This window comes from Aulonocara sp. 'chitande type north' Nkhata Bay, linkage group LG13 (genome assembly GCF_057382095.1).
Source record: "Aulonocara sp. 'chitande type north' Nkhata Bay isolate Kocher_YH1m ecotype deep benthic linkage group LG13, A_spYH_male_GT1.1, whole genome shotgun sequence".
In the NCBI taxonomy this organism is placed as follows: domain Eukaryota; kingdom Metazoa; phylum Chordata; class Actinopteri; order Cichliformes; family Cichlidae; genus Aulonocara; species Aulonocara sp. 'chitande type north' Nkhata Bay.
The window spans coordinates 21,291,391-21,311,607 of NC_141356.1; the positions used below are offsets into that span (position 1 = coordinate 21,291,391).

At 38.8% G+C, this 20,217-nt stretch overlaps 1 protein-coding gene across 2 annotated transcripts in view; it reads left to right on the top strand.

The window, feature by feature from the left end:
• The window catches only part of grid1a (glutamate receptor, ionotropic, delta 1a), a 307,772-nt gene that overhangs the window by 242,144 nt on the left and 45,411 nt on the right, over nucleotides 1-20,217 (top strand). For both annotated transcript variants that reach the window (XM_086259143.1, XM_086259144.1), the window contains exon 5: nucleotides 15,459-15,512. In XM_086259143.1, coding sequence (XP_086115269.1) covers nucleotides 15,459-15,512 — 54 coding nt within the window. The remainder of the gene's footprint in view (nucleotides 1-15,458; nucleotides 15,513-20,217) is intronic.

Sequence of the window (20,217 nt, forward strand, 5' to 3'; positions counted from 1 at the left end):
TGACTGATCACTCCAGGGATTTTTTAAATTCTCAATATTTGAATAATACCTTAAATGTACTTAAGTACAGTACATGTTCTAAGATGACACGTCATTAAAGAACTTTACAGAAATGCTTTGGAGGTGTCATCTAAGTGTTAAACAGAATGTGGAACAAACATTAAAAAAATAGCAAATACATATTAATTACAGTTTACACTGTAATATACTGCTGCAGCTTAGGAAGGGCCAGTGAAGCATGCAGCTAAGTCTGATGAGATCTCCCTTGGATGGGTAGGGTTACGGTAGAGTTTGAGGCTGCAGGGTGTGTGGTGGGAGGATAGATGGATGAAGAGGAGAAAGTCTACTGTCCAGGACGCCCTGTAGAATATCCTCCAGATCCTTCTTTCAAACAGGCCTTTTCAGCCCTCTATTCAAAAAGCAGTAATTGCATCATTTTTCAAGGCCCTTGCCTCTGTCTGACTGTGAAGCTGGCCCCATTAATCAAACTAATGGAGAAGTAAGTGATTTCAAAATATAGGCTTTGATCATGCACCCCCTATCCTCTCCCACAGCTCCGCTTTCCCCTCAGCTTTGGGAACCCCTCTCCTCCCACTGTTCCATATCTTTCTTTTCTCATAGCCCTCCATGTGCACTTCACTACATACTGTATGAAAAGGGCTGTGTGAGTAAAAAAAATAATTTTTATATTATACTTTTTTACGTTTCTGTTAATGCATGTAAAAGCTTTGCTTTTGCGAATTCTGGCAGTGCTGTGGGCCTCCAGCTTGATTAGAGTTGATTTTCAGTATAGGAGAGCACCAAACTGCGTATATGAGGTTGTAGAAAATGGTCACTCTAAAATCATTCTGGCCTATTAACGGGCAAGTGTGTCCCAAAGAGTCACAGTTCAGACACATTTATTGATCCTGATGAGACGGATTAAATTAAAGTGCTCCTCAGGTGTATTGAAAAGCTTGTGCCAGCTATAAAGCAGCATAACCATTACTTGAGACCGCAACCAGAGCACAGTTGGAAATTAGATTCCTTTCTACCAAAAGTGTAAACCTCCACACAGAGAATACATCTCATTATATCTTTGCTGCCATCGTGGTGGTCTCAGGGAAATAAAAAAATGCATTTAGCATGCATTTGACTAATTTATTGTCTCTACAATTAGGAGTCCATTCAGACTTGGTTGTAATTGCCCCCAGAGTTTAGAGCACTGGCATTGAATATCTATAAAGCTTTCATAAAAGAACCTGTGTTCACCTCAAACCATTGATGAGTTCACAATGCTGACTAGTAAACAGTAAGAAACATTTCATTAAACAAGCATACATGATTCCCCTAACAGTATCGCTGATGATGTTGTCACTCGAGCATTCATGATTTATTTAACGAGGTAATTAAAGCAAAACATACACAAGTCTAAGGAAAGTAAAGAGACTGTGTGGGTGCACGTGTTTGTGTGTGTACAGTGGGGAAAAAAAGTATTTAGTCAGCCACTGATTGTGCAAGTTCCCCCACTTAAAATGATGACAGAGGTCAGTAATTTGCACCAGAGGTACACTTCAACTGTGAGAGACAGAATGTGGAAAAAAAATCCATGAATTCACATGGTAGGATTTGTAAAGAATTTATCCGTAAATCAGGGTGGAAAATAAGTATTTGGTCACCTCAAACATGGAAAATCTCTGGCTCTCACAGACCTGTAACGTCTTCTGTAAGACGCTTTTCTGTCCCCCACTCGTTACCTGTATGAATGGCACCTGTTTGAACTCATCATCTGTATAAAAGACACCTGTCCACAGCCTCAAACAGTCAGACTCCAAACTCCGCCATGGCCAAGACCAAAGAGCTCTCGAAGGACACCAGGAAAAGTATTGTAGACCTGCACCAGACTGGGAAGAGTGAATCTACAATAGGCAAGCAGCTTGGTGTGAAAAAATCAACTGTGGGAGCAATCATCAGAAAATGGAAGACATACAAGACCACTGATAATCTCCCTCGATCTGGGGCTCCACGCAAGATCTCATCCCGTGGGGTCAAAATGATCATGAGAACGGTGAGCAAAGATCCCAGAACCACACGGGGGGACCTGGTGAATGACCTGCAGAGAGCTGGGACCAAAGTAACAAAGGTCACCATCAGTAACACACTACAACGGCAGGGAATCAAATCCCGCAGTGCCAGACGTGTTCTGCTGCTGAAGCCAGTGCATGTCCAGGCCCGTCTGAAGTTTGCCAGAGAGCACATGGATGATACAGCAGAGGATTGGGAGAATGTCATGTGGTCAGATGAAACCAAAGTAGAACTTTTTGGTATAAACTCAACTCGTCGTGTTTGGAGGAAGAAGAATACTGAGTTGCATCCCAAGAACACCATACCTACTGTGAAGCATGGGGGTGGAAACATCATGCTATGGGGCTGTTTTTCTGCCAAGGGGACAGGACGACTGATCCGTGTTAAGGACAGAATGAATGGGGCCATGTATCGTGAGATTTTGAGCCAAAACCTCCTTCCATCAGTGAGAACTTTGAAGATGAAACGAGGCTGGGTCTTCCAACATGACAATGATCCAAAACACACCGCCCGGGCAACAAAGGAGTGGCTCCGTAAGAAGCATTTGAAAGTCCTGGAGTGGCCTAGCCAGTCTCCAGACCTCAACCCCATAGAAAATCTGTGGCGGGAGTTGAAAGTCCGTGTTGCTCGGCGACAGCCCCAAAACATCACTGCTCTCGAGAAGATCTGCATGGAGGAATGGGCCAAAATACCAGCTACTGTGTGTGCAAACCTGGTAAAGACCTATAGTAAACGTTTGACCTCTGTTATTGCCAACAAAGGTTATGTTACAAAGTATTGAGTTGTATTTTTGTTATTGACCAAATACTTATTTTCCACCCTGATTTACCAATAAATTCTTTACAAATCCTACCATGTGGATTCATGGATTTTTTTTTTCACATTCTGTCTCTCACAGTTGAAGTGTACCTCTGGTGCAAATTACTGACCTCTGTCATCATTTTAGGTGGGGGAACTTGCACAATCGGTGGCTGACTAAATACTTTTTTGCCCCACTGTACGTGTGGACATGTGTGGCAGGGCATGCATGGGAATGAATTTGACACGGTACTGTGCAAAACTCTTGAGCTGCTCCTCATTTCTTTATATTTTTTTCAGGAAAATGAGCAACAGCTGGAAGATCCAAACCAAAAATGTCAAATTTGAATTGAATCAATCCACAAGACCTGTTGCCACTGATCTTCAGTTCAGTTCTTGTGTAATTTGGCATATCTCAGCCTTTTCTCCTTGTTTGCGTCCTGCTGCCTCCTGCTGCGGCTTTGGTGAACAGGAGATAGATTCATCTCTCAGCTCCTCTGTCAGGTCTTTGCTGGGTATTTTTTTTCCATCTGCTACTGTTATATCTGTCTGTCCAGTTTCCTCACAGTAGTGTACTGACATGCTAGCAAAGAGGTTGGTTAATGATATTCTTGAAGTATCCATGCTTTTACCAACATAGTTGTTCAAATTTCATTTCTGTCCTTGTATTTACTGGGCAGCTAGCTCTCAGTGTTTTTGTTTTGTTCTGTTTTTAAGTTTTCATTATGTCAAAATTGAAACTTTCACACTCCCGCTCTCCTCAAGGCATCTCTTTCTCTTGGAGATGCCACTTTGTTCTAGACTAAGTGATGAGTTTCATGTACATCTTTGGCCCCGCTGACCTCTCACAATTAACTATCTTGCTCCCTCTTTTTTATTTGTCTGCCCACTTAACGTGCTTGCTTGTACCTAATCAGGCAGAGTTTGCTGTATACCAGCAGTCTGCTTACCATGACCTCTGACTCTAACCAGCATGAAGAAGTCCTTGATTATTCAGAAGAGGAGGGAAACAGCATACATCAGGAATATTGCAGTAATTTACAAGAGTTCCTTTTAGTGAGATTTTTAGGAGAAAACAAAGCATTAACACCATGGGCCGAATGTGCTAATCTGCCATTTGTTATGGCTGTGGGTGACCTCCTTTTTTCATAGTGGTGGCCGTATATTGGCCACAAAAATATTAGGGTGACACATTAAAAACAGAACAGTGCAGGGGCACAGCGGAGGGGAATGGGTGACGACGGGAAATTGTGAGGGACGTACAAAGTGACACAATGCGAATGACAAAAATTGTATATGCAGAAATAAATAACAAGTTAATGTTTCAGTGTATTGTATGGTGTCTTCCTTTCTCTTGTGCTCACGTTTATTAAAATTATTACCAACATAGGACATTCACTGGGAGGTCCAGCACATTTTGGGGGGTGTCCAGAGCCCCCCCTGGCCCACCCTTGTGGCACCCCTGGTTATGGCCTCTACTCTGGTATCATCATCTTTTCTTTTTTTTATTATCAGGTTGGTTTTTTCTGGGGGTTTTTTTTTTCACTTCAAAGTATTCCTATTTACTGCACTGTGGATTTGAAATAGCATAAGCTCACACTTTTATATTAAGAGACTGACATAAGTCAAAATGTTGCAGCTATGCACTCTATTAAAACCCCTGCATGCAACATAACAACACCCATTACTGTGTAAAGTACTGTTTTTAAACCTCAATTTTAGATTCATGGGAAGATTTACAGGAGCCATCACTAGATGAAAAAGCAGAGAAGTTCTCAGCTAATGCTAGCAAGCTTGGTTAGTGGAGTGTATCCATAGACTGAATGGAAGCATTACACAGACACCCACTACTACTGCTGTTCTCTTACTAATATGCTAAAGAACTAATACAATGTTTCTCAGCAAAACTGAAGCTTCTTGAACAGGTTATATTGCCCAGCATTTATTATATAAATGCATTACAAAGCACACCAGTCCCTTAACCGACTCTAATTAGCTGAGGTGAAGCCCAGCAGACAACTACTGCCTTTGTCTGTATCCAGCTGTCAGTCAAAGCCAGCACACTTCTAATAATGCAAACTTTAGGTGTTAATGAAATTTAAAGAGCGGGTAAAAATTTTACAGTTTTAAAAATTGTACCTGCGTCCCACATTAGCTATTGCTGATCGGCAGTACTTTATGCGGAACACAAGAATATTTAAATCTAGAACAACTAGTGCCTCGCATCAAGAGAACCACATCTGTTATTTTTCACAAAAGAGTAAAAGCAATCTATATTTGCATTTTCATTTGTGGGATTCAGAGGTTTTAATCTTGAAAAGCAGATTTTCCTCAGTTTAATTGCAGACAACTTTATTGAGATGAAATGTTTCAGAAAAGCATCAAAAGTTTATTATGCATGTACGTATCTCATATTCTTTAGGCAAGCATTGTAGTATTTCTCCATCAAGATGTGTGATTATTTGCAACAATAATGTATTGTTGGCAAATTTAAAAAAAAAATATTATCCAGAAATAATGGCTTTTCAAAGGAGTCTTATACAATACCACAGGTGGGAAAGCTACATTCAGACATAGTTTGTGACAGTAAACAGAATAATAACTAGCACATGCTTTATTTTCTATGAAATAATAAGCTCAAAACTAGCATATAAACTTTAAAAGTCTATTTTAAAAGGATTTCATTAACTCCAGTAATTCCTTCCCGCATATACTCTTTTTCCTTAAGGCAAATCACTAGAATTACTGTAAGTGTACAGACCACAAAAGGAGAGACTTAGAGTAGTGAAAAAAATAAGGTGCATGATATGCTCCACAGTCTTGTGTGACTCACTGTTTTTTTCATTACATCCTGACTAAGCTGTCATATCTTTTATAACACCTTTTTTTCTCTCTGATTTCTCACCTAACCCTTGTTTTCACTCTTCTCTCCTGGCAGTCATCTGCGAACTATGACTTTGAGGCATTTTCAGCAGTATAGTATGAGAGTGTACCCCAGAGCAGAGATTACAGCAGTGTGTGTCTGAAGTCTGAATGTGCCTTGTTGTTCTTACCTGGTGGGCAGAGTTTCTTTAGAGGCAATGTGAAAAACAAGTCCTCAGTACCTGAAGGGACTGAAAGGTTTTGAGAGACATACATGTCAGTTTGTCATGCAAGGTCCCTGACATGGGCGTCATGTAGGGGTCCTACATTGTAGTAGTCCTTTGTGAAAACTGTGTAACTGTACTTAATGCTCTACAGGAGCCCAAATGCAACTGTCTTATGTAATCAAAGCAGTTTATGACTGGATACACTTAATGGAACGATAAGGTCACGGCTTCCCAAATCAGCTTTCATGTAGAACAAAACAGATGGAAGTGTCATTCACTTGACTCTGTGCACCGAACTGCTTCTAAAAGTTTCAGGCATTTTTTTTTTGTGTGTAGCTTTTGCAAAAGTCTCAGGCCACACATCAGTTCTCTATACTTTGCTAGGAAAATGGGAAATATTTACAGTGATTTATTAAAATGTGCAAACATAAATGTAAATACAGTAGATAAGGCAGAAAAAGAGTTTGTACAGCTCCAGGCTTCTGGAGGAACATTCTACACCTCTTATTTGGATGTTGGCTGCCTTTTGTTGCATTCTGTGTCACACACTGCTTCAGTATTGTTGGGGTCTGGGCTCTGCAGATACCAATCCATGGATGACAGTGTCTGATTGTGTTTTTTCTATGCATGTAGGCTTTTACTACAGTAAAAGTGCTGTCGTGTCTTCGTGATCATTGTTGAAAAAATTGAGCCGTTTCCAGTTGAGTGCTTTTCAGATTTTATTGCGTGAAGGGTTAAAATCTGGTGTTATTTTTTGATACAGAGCATGAAAGACCATGTGTTTTAGAAATGACTGTAGAAAGTCACCCTCTAAAGATGACACTGTAGAAGGTTTTTTAGGCCTGTGTCTTCTTCTTTTATCCTCCACTTATCCGGTTAGATATCTTTTTTTTTCTTTTTTCTTTTTTTTTTGTTGTCCCATTTGGATCTTTAGATATCTTAAGAGCATACCATACAAGCACAAGTTTCAACTAATAGCTCTTTAGGAAGAGCGTGTCTGTGTAAAAGTGCTATCACATACCTGTCAAAGTGTGTTGTATATAATCAGTTATTCGTATTTATGGAAAAGGCTTCTAGTAACACCTGAAGACACCATTTAAAATGGGTTCTTTCCTAAGTTGTCTATTATGTGTAGACTTGGCTGTCCCTTGAGTTATGAGCCTTTTTTGTCCTTGGATAAGTCATAAAATAGTTCTGCTGGAGAACTGATGCTCGATACTACTTAAAACAATTACAAAAAGTCTGGCTCCTTGAAAGAAAAATATAAAGAAAATGAGGAGTGGCTCACTTTTATTTGCACAGTATGTACCCATCCTGTCTTGAATCCAAGTTTGACTAAATGGACAGCTTAAATATTAATGTTTCCCAAAAACGCTTACCTTTCTGTTGCAAGGTGTTTTGAAGGTGTGAAGTTCAGAGTGAAAGTAAAGTTCTGTTCACTTACTCGAAGCTAATGGCCTGGAATGGTACAAAGTGCTCTTATGGAAAATGGTTATTGTATTTCACTTAGTTCAAATCACTCAACTAATGTAAGATAATGGTAGCATGCATTATTCAGATGCACTTCTAATCCTTTGTCCCATGAATTCCAGATTTCAATTTTGAATTTGGCCTATCTGCCTCATTTTAATTCCTGTCCTTGCTTGTTTCAAGTCACCTGCTGAGCTTTCCTCCACCCCATATCACAGGTGTGTTAATTTTCATCATTGATGATTCACTTGACAAATTGCACTCAAGAGCATCAAAGAGCTGCTTCGATCCTGCAGAAACTTTGAAAATTAAACCAAAAGATCTCAGAGTTGTTACACAAAGATGTCAGCCGTGACATCCATTCATCAAAGTGACTGTTTGTTTTCTGGAACATCAATATTCTGTGTAATATTGTCGTTAAACGTCTTAACACTCTGTATAATGCTACATTTGTGCTTCTGCGTGTAAATACCGGACACAGTTTTTGTTACATTTTACAGCACCGTGATTGTATATCTGCATGCCCTTGTGTTGCGACTGCAGTCACAGATGAACAAAACAATTTTTGGTGAGGTAATCACTTTCCTCTGTGTTAATTATCCTTGGTTATCACATCTATCAGCTACGCAATAAAAATTCAATTGCAAATATCATCAAAGATCCACAACATAAATTTCCCCCAGGTGCGGAGGTTTAGTTTATGTTCGGTGCTTCCCCAAGGGCACCCTGCAGAATTGCAAAGTAATTTATCCTGTACCAAGATGTATCATTCAGAAAGTGTACTTTGGTGTTATGTTAAAATATGAAGTGCGATCCTGTCTTGTTTTCCTTTCAATCCCCGACACTTTCTTTGGCTATGAAATGCACGTGGTTACGCATCTATGTGACTCACTAAAATGTTATGTTTAAAAGTTGAGTAATTTGGAGATGCTTTATAAGCTAGGGTTTGTGATTCAGTATTCTCTAGTTAAGCAATCAGTTTGGTTGTAAAAGTAATTTTAAACAATCTTTGCAGTCTTTGCTGTGATTTTATTTCTCTACTTTTAATACTTTATTCAGCTTTTTGCGCTTTTGAAAAGTCTGTAACTTTATCCAAGTCAGAAACCCATACCAAGGAGCGTTATTGTGCCAGACACTGCACAAGAACTGGCTGACTTGTGTTGTTGGAGTTCAGCCTTTTCTTATGTTCCTAATTTATGCCACCATGGAACACATTTGCATAATGGCTACCTAGCGGCTAGTTTGGCATGCCCTCATATAATGCTAATTGAATCTGAGAAGAGTTTGGTTATGATATTGTTATGTGAAGATGCTATTCTCTTCAGTGCGATTAGAAATTCACTTTGTATATTTTCCAAAAAAAGACAAAGTGAACTATAAGTATTCTAAATGAATTTTTACCACTACTTCTCTTCATTTTACAATGAGATATTTTCCTGATCTGAGCACAATTCAGTGCTGACAATCTTATCAATCAGAGGGTTTTTCTTTCAGGAGGACCCTTTCAGAGAAAGACATCTAAAAGAGAGAGTTTAAAGACTCTTTTTTCCTAAATTTTCTAGGATTTTAACCAATTCTACTCAAGCCACAAACTACAAAGACATCACACTGTTTGAAAAATAGTAACTGCTCCTTCACCTTTAAGGTTCTTAAAGCTTCACTGAAATCTTTCACTCAGGAGGTTCTTCAGCCTGCTATGCTATTCATAAAATGTCACACCGAGTTTTAATCCTTTTAGTGACTCTTGGAAATTCCCCTCACAACATTACCGCTCACAGTTACTCCAGCAGCTTATAGAGGGAATACACCACAGGGAAAGTTGAAGACCACTTCACAGTTGGGATTCCAGCAAACGAGTGTGGCATCTCTCACTAAGAAATCCTGTTGCTTTTCAATATAAGTTATGCGATATTAATGCTAATCTCACAATTTTCAATCAGTTTTAACAAAGTTTTATAGAACATTATCACTGATTACTGATTCTGCCTATTTTTCTGTATTTCAAAACATTCTATGACCGAACATGACGACTGAAATGAACACTTTATTGCTACTATGTGCAGTTCCTCTAATTTTATTTTATTTTATTTACCAAGGCTAATGTACCAACTGGTGAGTCACCTAGTAAGGACATTAGCTATTCCACTCATGTCTAGCGTAAGGCGTGGGAAGCTAACCACATGCAGAGGAAGCTAGCAGCCTTAGTGCTATGGCAGATGGGAGTCATGATTTGTTTTTAATGCGACACACGTGTGCCAACTCCTTAGAAGGAACACCTGGTCTTAAAAACTCAGACTGCAGGGTCAGAAGAAATTTGTCCAAGCGTTGTGGTATCACTAAAGACTATGGGACAATAGCTTGTATCTTTTAAGAATTACTTTATAATAAGACGGTAGTGAGGAATGCATTAGCGTATGTAGTCATGAGTAGTTTGAATGCGTCTATACTCGTATACTAAGGGCATTTGGCATCTTTTTGTTCAATGCTCTGTCGATGGAGCAGATTAAGTGGTCTGAAGGTGTGTTTCCACAGCAACAGTTGCAAGGCTGAGCTCAGAGGGACTATTTTGAATCTTTTATGACAGACCTCATTATGCCTTTCTGGCTTCTTTGTGAGACCCTAATACAGGAAGAGCACAGAAGGTGGGACTGCTACCAAAACCTTTCATTGTTCACCCTCTTAAAATCATGACCAAATGCTAAGACCTGGTGAATGGTATCCACTTAAAAATACCAGAAACAGTTGCCCCCTGCCGAACCTTAAAACTGTGTGCTTATAACACAAAAAAAAATATTTGTTTTGGAACCCACACATTAAGCAGCAAGAAAAGATGGGCCAAAAGGAATAAATGGCAAACCAAGACTTCATTTAGCATGGCTACATGAGCTAATTTGCATGGTTATGGAAAATGCAACCCTTTGGGTGATGTGAGATCATTAGCTGGACCACATCTCTGGACGGTCAGCCTCATGTTGTGATTGTCAATGACATTCACATGCAACAGTTCAGCTATAATACATGTATTTCACAACCAATTTGATTCTTTTGTTTTAACTAATGAATGCATGACTAAATTTCTTTTTTCTTCATGCATCGAATTAGACCAGAAAAGGGTTAAATCTCTGCAGCAGAAATAACAGTCACAAAGTGACACCGGATTACTGTTTAGCCAGTTCAGTTTCAGCTCTCAAATCCTGCAGTCTGAGCATTGTTTGCCTCAGTTTCTGGGTCAATGTTGTCCTTGTGAATTCAGAATTTTCAATAATGCAACAATAATATTTGGGCTCATGACTCTGTAAATAAATCACCACATGGCTTCAGAGGAGTCAGAGCCAGTTAGAATTTCAATTAATGCTGATGCTTACTTCTGCTTATTCTGTATACAATTCAGAGTTGTGGTGATCAGGATAGTCTGAGATTCCATTTAGAAAAGTATGCGGTTGGAGAGATCTGTGAGTCTGCAGATATAAATGTTATTGTTGCAGGTGGGCGGACTGATAATTATATAAATGACTACTGCATGAATCTTATTTGCTTTATTTTATGGTACATACTGTAACAATGTGATGTCTCATGAAACTAAAACAGAAATTGGTATCGCTTGGTGATTCTTATTCATTTTATATTGTCAGGCTGTAGTTAAATGCTTCAGCAACATTGAATTTTGATGATTGAGCCAAACTGTAGATTGCCTTACAGGGATCGGAATAGTTGCTGTAAAATAACGAGAACAGTACTCATTTTAAAAGCAAACAGTGGATTATCGCAAGTCATACATTTGTTAAGCTTCAATGACAGTTTTCTTATCTTACTTTATTTTTAAAAATTCTGATGCAGGTTGTAATAGATATAATTTAATCTCCACAAATGTTTTGATTATTTGGTTTTAATAAGGCGAGCAGCTATTAATTGTTTCCATTTCCCAATCCTGAAATATCTTGTAAGATTCAGTGGATAGTATTGGCTTTGTTAGCATCAGACAAAGAGCAGTAGGTAAACAAAACCACAATCAAATACGTATTTGATGTTTGTCTTAACATAGTGTTTATCAATGTCATTGTCATGGACAGTCTGTGTCAATACAATTCATTAGCAGAAACTACAGCCTTCAAAATTATTTTAAAACTAAACACCACTCGGGATTAGTATCAGCAAAATCTTAATATTAGAACTTTTATGAAGATATCATGTATTATATGTGATTTATGTTGCATTTGAAAGTATTACTTTTATGGAGTTATGCATAATAATCAGGCAGCTGAGTGTGCAATTCAGATTGGCTTTTAAAATGTGATTTTTGTAACGCAACAAATAATCACACTGAATGAGTTTACACTGAGCACTCTGACATTCAGGAGATTTATCCTCAATCTGAGCCTTACTCAAACCACCACCAACCCTCCCCACCTATTTTCACATCCTTCTAACTGCAGTTCCTGTCAATCCCTTTTCGGCTGTCACGGTTTTAAATTGGAGTTGGCATTCTCTGACTGCCTTTGTGGCATTGCTACTGTATAAGAACATGCCTGGGGTCCTCTGCGTCTCTGATTAGAGATCTTACGATGCAAGGCATTGGCTGTATCAATAGAATACTCCTTAGATGTCACTCAAGGGTTTTGTCTGTGCCTCCTCCTCTAAAACCCCATTTCTCTCCAGAGTTTCACTGTTACATCATCTTCTGAAGTGAATGGAAATAAAGAAAACACAAAGCTAAAATTGCTCTGCTTGGATGTTGATAACATTTAGGGTTTCAAATGGATTTTTAGGCTTTGGTATGATAAATTCCAAGCAAAGTGGAAAACCCTTTCATAGTTCAACTGAAATAAGACTACATGCGATTTAAAAGAGGGGCTGATTAGGCAAAATAATGTAGGGATTTTCCTTGGACCCAAGCTGCTCTTGTTTTTAGGAGATACGGGTTTTGAATCCTGATGAGCAACTCTCTTCAGCATTTCTGAGACCCCAAGTTCTTGCTTGCCTTGATTCACGTTTTGAAACGATGGACTGCCTGAACTGTCACTCGTAAATGGAGATACAGAACAAAACAACTAATGAACTTTGATTCTTAATTTAGTTTCCTGTTAAACATAGTTGTATCAGTTGACATTTAACAACACTCATCATTCTCACATTTTCCTCACTTAGATAACACTGATGAAAAACGACAGCAATAATAAGCAATGACTTCTCACAGTATGTCTACACAGTTATGTGTTCATCACATACGTACAGAAACGGAGTTAAACATCAGCTTGCAAACATAATTTAGCATAACGAGGGTTTGTGTCTTAAGTTGTAAGTGCAGAATTGTGCTGTGAACTGATGGTGAACCTCTCAAGTGTAGGGTTCTGTTGTGCCCACGGCTTCAACAAAACACTGCATCGCAGCTGGTACACATTAACTAACCCATACTACACACTTGACTCTCTTTTTACCATTATAGCATCTGACAGACTTTGTCTGGAACAACGAATGCACTTCAAGGAGCTGTCGACTCTCTTGAATGTAAAGGCTATTCTTCAAGGCAGACAATAGTTATCATTGTCAGCTTTTATTTAGGGCCAAAGCGTCATTACCATGATTTGAATGAATATCATACAGAGTACAAGAATGTGGTGTGTGTGTGTGTGTGTGTGTGTGTGTGTGTGTGTGTGTGTGTGCGTGCGTGCGTGCGTGCGCATGTTTTTTTTAAGCATTTAACCTTGAGATTAACACTGAATTGTGTGTCTTCGCCAATGTTTTATTGATGATGAAGTTATTGTAGAAGTTATGCTGAAGTTGTTTCTCAATTAAATTAGACTGCCCTTCTCTTTTGTGAAGTGATGTTTAAATTTTATGTATTATATGTAATATCCATGTAAAAAAAACAATAATACGTCATTTGAGCCATTTGAAAAAAACACTGCTGAGATACTAAAACTAACCTGCATTGAATCCTTTTCACATAAACATTTATTTACATTTTTTTTCAGAAATAACACTATTCAAGGTTTATTTTCAAAATCTCCATACCTTAGTTCACGCAATCTCAGCTATAACCTTCTTCTTTTTGGTCATTTTTGTAATCTAATGCGGTCCCATCAGCTCAACCTTGAACACTGTTGCTGATGTTGCTTTGTTCCACTCATGCGATCTACTGTACAACACATGCACACATACCCTCCACTGTTTTGCTTGAAGGTTTAGCAACACAATAGAAAGCATTTACTTTTTTTCTGCCCTCATCACCATCATGTGAAATGTGTAATTAGAAAACTGTACCAACCTTCTGAATGTTTATAACTATAAATAGTTTAATTCTTGATCCTCGTTTAGTCCCATTTAATGTGCAGTGTCCAATAGTAACAACGATCTGAATTGTCTTGATCTGAATATTAAATTGTCAGTGACCAGCACATCTACAGTAAACAGGGTAAAGTTTACCATTTTATATGTGAAAATATGAACATTTTTGAGGAAAAAGCTTCATATATGTTGTCAAACAGGAAACTAAACACTTAAAGTGATTAGAAGCACTATTTTTCTACATAAATCTCCAGTGGACCATTGCACCCGCCATATGTCTGGTGTTTTGTGGCATTCATTGATAATGTTGGCATACCCATTTGGATTTCAAGGTAATTTTTTAAGGCATATGGCCCCACTTTTTCATTTTAAGTATTTTAGTCATGGAGGTAAATATTTCTTGTGTGCTGGTATGGTCCTCTTACAGTCTGATGAGATCAATTTGGCAATGAGAGGAACATTAAAATAAAATCATGAGGCTTCCAAGGTTTTAAGATTGATTAGCAGCTTTTGAAGCTGTACACTGCACCGCCTATTATTGATGAGCATGGTGTTGTTTAGTAAAACCACAGGGCTCAATCTTTTATATGTTCAAGCATCGGTCTTCTGCTTTAAAAACTAATGACATCAATTGGCAGAAGAGCGCATACAGTGATGTGTTAAGCAAGACAGATGTGTTCAGACTTGTGACCGATGGAGGGACTTCATTATTCATAAGAATAGTCATTTTCATCTTTCCCAGAGATTTTAGGTGGTTCTTTGTTTTTACATACACATCACTAACTGCAGGTTACACTTTCCTTGTGCTCTAACTACCTTAACAGCAGTCTTCTTTGCTGTGCATATTGGTTACTCCATTTAGACTTCAGGCAGAGAACGTATTGTTGTGACTGCAGAGCAGCAGGGTAAGAGGAAAGATTAATACATGTAGACGTGCGCCCTTGTATTCAGCTGATTCCATTCAGTGTGAATAAAATGGAAAAAGTCACAAAGCAACCATTATGCATCGAAGCTAAATAAGGTTTCTACCACTTGACGTTTGACTATCTGTAAAATTTAAATACTGTTGCACTGTGGCAAAAAGCTGCGTGCTTTCAATGCAGCATCTGCCCTTTTGGAAAATCAACATAGTTTCAAAATAAATGAGAAAAACTGTGGCTCCATCTAAGTAAAATATATAACGAGAATATGATATTTGAAATTGTTTATTGGTTGTCTTTCTGTCTGAGCATTAACACGACATTACATATGATACTTACATCATTATTTGCTCAACTCATTACCCCTCTAGTCTCCCTTTGGTGCCACAAGATCTCATGGTAATGCATTTCTATCCAACAATGACACCTACTTCCACGAGCTCCCTTTTTGTGTCATTATTGTGTTTTAAAAGGGAATGTGAAATTATTATGGCAATTGAAAGAGGTCCCATTGCAGTGGGCAAATTATGTGCATTTGTACTGCAGGCTTCATTCTCACATCCAATGTAAAAATACAGCACAGCGCTATTTAAAAAGCTTGGTTGCTCCAATGTGCTACAGGCTGTGTGGTTTAGTTGTATTCTCTGCACACTGGACCTGCAGCCTCTCTGTGTCTGAGGATGTCTTGATTTACAAATTAAGCTCCAGAGACACCTGAGAAGAGACTTACATGGACTACTGTGTGATCTCAATGAATTTGTGCACTTGGTTCCTCAATTGTCCTCCTCTTTCTGTTTCTCCTCTCTCTTTCTCCTTTAATTTATCACTGCAGGCTGTGGAAACAAACCTGGCATCCAAGGACAGCCACTGGGTCTATGCCAATGAGGTGAGGCCAAAACACACTTGCATGCACCTGAGTGAATTTAGACCTTCATGTCAGTATGCCTCTTTCAGCACTCTCACATGCTCCCAAGGCATGTGAGACCTATGAGGCCTTCACTACGCTTTCATATAGAGTTAAATAAGCAGCACATCATTTGATTTAATCCTGAGTGCCTGAGGGACTAGGCCTTTATTTGATATTGTATAACTGTTCTCGCTTAAAAGTCCCTACATTATGTTTTTCCTGTAACATATATTCAGTTATATAGCTTTTTGTGAAGCTCTAAAGTCCACACCAAATGAGGTAATTCTTTTCCACTGCCTCCAAAGTACCTGAAACTCCTTATTTGTAGTCTGGGCCATTTTCCGTTAGATCTCTATGTCACTGTGTAACCCGCTGGCATAATGCCCACCTAGCAGCTAGTTTGCCACACATTCAAAGAATGAGCAGCTGCCTCAGTTGAATCCAGATGCAGACAGCTGCAGCTTCTGCTAGCTCTGAAATGTATTAGCTGTGAGCAAAGCACACCAAATGTTCTGTTGACTGTAAGAGTAAATAGAAGAGTGTTCTTGTATTCCCGGCCTCTCAGAAACTGAAGGGGAATACTTTTATTCTGATGGTAATGTTCACACAACAAAGTAAAGTTCCTATATCTTCACTGCTATGCTAATGTGGCCAAAGCTACCATGCTATGTGATTGCCTGACCTGCACAGTACTTTAATACAGCTATATACACATTAAAGCAGTTAATGCTTCAGATAGCATGTGAAAAGAGGTGGTGCCTTGGTATTAAAAGCTGTTCTAGTAAAAATCCATAGGAAAAATAACAAACCTGTAAATGAGCTTTGCATGGGCACTTTAGGTTTTGTCTTTCTTTCCCATCACCGTACCATTGCTCTGCACGCCTTGACCTAAAAAGGCTAAGTGTCTGTGGTACCAAAATTCTCAGGTTCACTTTGTGAATACAGAAAAGTGGCCTCTTTAGCTGTAGTGCCCAGGATTGCACTTGAGTTGATTCACAATTATTTGGAGATGTCGTAGCATGGAGGGTGGGAGCGGCACTACGAACAAGCTGTGGTTGAAAGATGTTAAATAGAAGGTTTCTCCCAGATAATTGACCTGAAATATTAGGCTTACTGTGCCCAGCAGCTCCACCTCTAGCGCTTACAGTACACACTGTTGTGCAGACGAGCGGTGAGCGGTAGCTAACATTCTTTAATCCAAAGCACACAAAAAACAGACAACCAAGCTTGATGGAGCCCCTGCATGACCGCGGGGCAGGGTCAGCAGAGTCTCACTGAGCCTAACATGGCCCTCAGTTAAATACCTTCTCCAGGAACAAGAGGCAGTACACAGCTGTTTCACACCTTAAGGTTCACACTCCCTTGCTACTTCCCAGAGTCCTCAAAGAGACAAAAGACTGGTCCTCTGGAGTTCCTGTTTCCCCCAACATCCTTACTACACCCCCTACCATTTGTCTTAAGTATGAGTGTAAGACATGTTAAAATCCAGTGGCACCAAGGCATTACAATAACGTGATTAATACATAAGTGAAAGAAATTCCTATACAACACACATACACACAGGGACATGCATATCAGTGTACATTTTATGTGTCTTTAAACTTTTTTAATACCATGCATCATCTCGTTTTCAAGGGGGTATCAATGAATTTTAATAAAACATCACCCCCTGACTTGTTGAAACATTTCACTGGAATCCAAAACATGACACATATTGATTCATAATCCGCAGACCGTGATAAATGTATCTACGCTCCCCTGACAGCCACATTATTTAGGCAACGTTTCTACAGAGATTGTGATACTGAGGTCGAGAGAGAAAAGCTGTTTTTTTGGTTTTTTTTAATTGTTTGGCAAATAACTCGTAATATAAAGGCTGAAAATGCGTTTTGGATGCACTACACGTTAGACCAACCAACTAGAATAAAACACTTATCATTTATGCTTTAGTTAAAAATTCAAAGTGCAGGATATTTGTAGCTTAAATATTGATTTGCAAAAGTTAATGAGGCTTAGTGTGTTGAAAAGCTTCTGTTATCTGGCAGCCTAAATTACCCAATTTTAGACTATAATGAGCTTTTATGAAAATAATGACCTTGTCGCATTTTGACCATGCGTTTCAGCATTAACATAACTAAAGTATTGACTTACGACAGCTAATGAGAGCAGGAGTTCTTTTAAACCATTTCTGCATCTGGCAGCTCATATTATCCCATTCATATTATCAGACATGCTTTTGTAGTCTCAACATGAGGATGTGATGGAAGCTGCAATTTGAAGCAGTATTCACAACCAAACTCACGCATAGCTCTCAGTCAATTAGTACAGAACTCCACACACATTAGCTTTAATTGCATCTGACTCTGGAATAGTATGAACTAATGGCATGTTAATTTCTCCTGCATTCACTTAATGGTGGATATGATGCGGCTTACTGCAGACTTATGTCTCTGTGGGATGTGTTTTAAAAAAAGACCAATTTGCCTGTTTTTGTCTTTGAACTATGAAATATATCATTTGATTTTTTCACTCGTTTTTCTATATCCCTTTCTCACAACATAATTTTCCATTCCCTCTCCCTTCTGTTGCAACACAGTAAGGATTGTTTTTTCCACTCTATCCCTGCCACACTCCCAGTATTTTTTGTTTATTGTTTTCTCTTCTCGCTTCCACCTTCCATGCTTTTCATATAATCACTCAAGATAAACTGCCCATAAAGCTGAAGATCACCTTGAAATGAGAATAACACAGACACGTTGCAAATTCAACCAAAACAAATTCAATTACCACTGTTGACAGCTCTTTTTTTGTTTGGGGGGGGGGGGGCTTCCCCCAGCTCTTGGCCTCCAAAGACTTGTCATTTATATAACAATCACATGAAAACTCTGAGCTGCTATCAAGTCCATCATTTTCTTAAATCCTGTTTTCCCTCATCTTACACTGTTCGCAACAACACAACACAAAAATCCCTTGCAAATTGAATCTAGGTATGTATCAATGTGTAAATGATTTACCCGTATTGCCTGGTTATCTCGAAAGGGGGAAGGGATTTAAAGGAAGGTGCAAAGCTAATTTGTTTCCATTAGCCTGAGATTAGATTTCTGTGAAGTTCCTTACATGGCTTATGGCAGAAAGATTGTGCACTCTTCTTTTTTTTTTTAATTCATTCATACGCGTGAGAAGTGAAACAAAGTAATTTTAAAAAACTGCATCTGTTAGGGATCACTTTTTTCAGCAGCTGCAGGTGAATTCTGTAATCCTCATTGCTACATGGGTACAGTATATCTAGATACTGTTTCCTGCTCTCAAAATCTGAAAATCCTTTTAGCCTGACTAGATGCAATCACAAAATCCTGCGGGGAAATAACAGAGGCCTGTTACATCTTTCCTCTGAATGCACCATCAGTCCCTGCAGACAGTTGGTACTATTCAGCTGGTCATGACAGAGTTGTGGCATACATTTTAACCAGGTGATCATAAGGCTCACCGCTGCTTGCCCGCCTCCATCAGCTACTCATGCTTCTGCCAGGCTTTAGACCTCACACAGTCAAAGAGCATGTGGCACAAAGAATGTAATCTGTCAATCATAAAATGCAATAGAAGCTTGCAGGGAGAATTTTTTGATATCCCTGGTTTGCAATGCAGAATTTTAAGAGTCGTAGACACAGAAATTATAATCGTTGCCACCACAAGTACTTGTTTTTGTCATTAATTAATGTGTTTCTTTTTTTTTTTAAATTCTACAAAGTTGCCTTTCTACACTCCAAGTTGACCATCTTCAGATTACTTGTTGGGTTTTCACAACAATCAAAATTAAAGATTTGAATTGTATTGTATAGCACAATAAAATTAATCACATCTTTACAAATGAGAAGCCAAATATGCCCATCCTTCAATTGCAAATGTTTCTAGATTAGACTGTGTTTTCCAGCCAGCTGAGTGGGTTTGAATGGCACAGAGATCATGAGCCCTTGGGATGAAGGAAGTTGCTGAAAACACAAATGAACTAACAACATAATCTTTCAAGAGAAAAAAAGTGAAAAGCTTTGAAATTGTTGTGCAAGAAGTGCAATAGGACTTGATGTGAGCACGAGGGCAAAGAGATGATAGGCATTGGTGTCTCGCTAAACCACCCACTAAACCAGGTTTCTCCAGCTGCTAGCACACCGAAGGCTGTCTGCCTCAGACACCGTCTAGTCGACTCAAATGGATTGTGCATCCTGGGAGGATTTGTCGTTGTTTCTTTTTTTTTCTACCTTCAAAGGCCAAGATGGTGACACTTGAGAATGTTTGATGGATTAGGTGGTTGTGCCTGCTGTGACAGACAGATTCAGGGAAGACAGTCATAATGTGACTGATGTCTCGAGTAGCTGCCTATCAAGCAACTGAGATGGAAACTCTATTCTAAGGACATAATCACCACCACATAAGATTGTGAGATTGGGAGGTGGATTACCAAAGAGGCCACTTGCAACATAAAAAATATACAGTTATGGTACAAAATATACCCTTTTCAAATTCTAAGGTTTAATGTATCATGGCACAATAAATAAAATCTATTTTCAGCAGGTCCTAAAATTAGTCAAATACAACTTAAAAATACAAAATATGAACTACTACACCATGTCATTATTTAATTAACGGAAATTAAGCCACAATGCAGAAACAGTGTGTGCAAACTAAG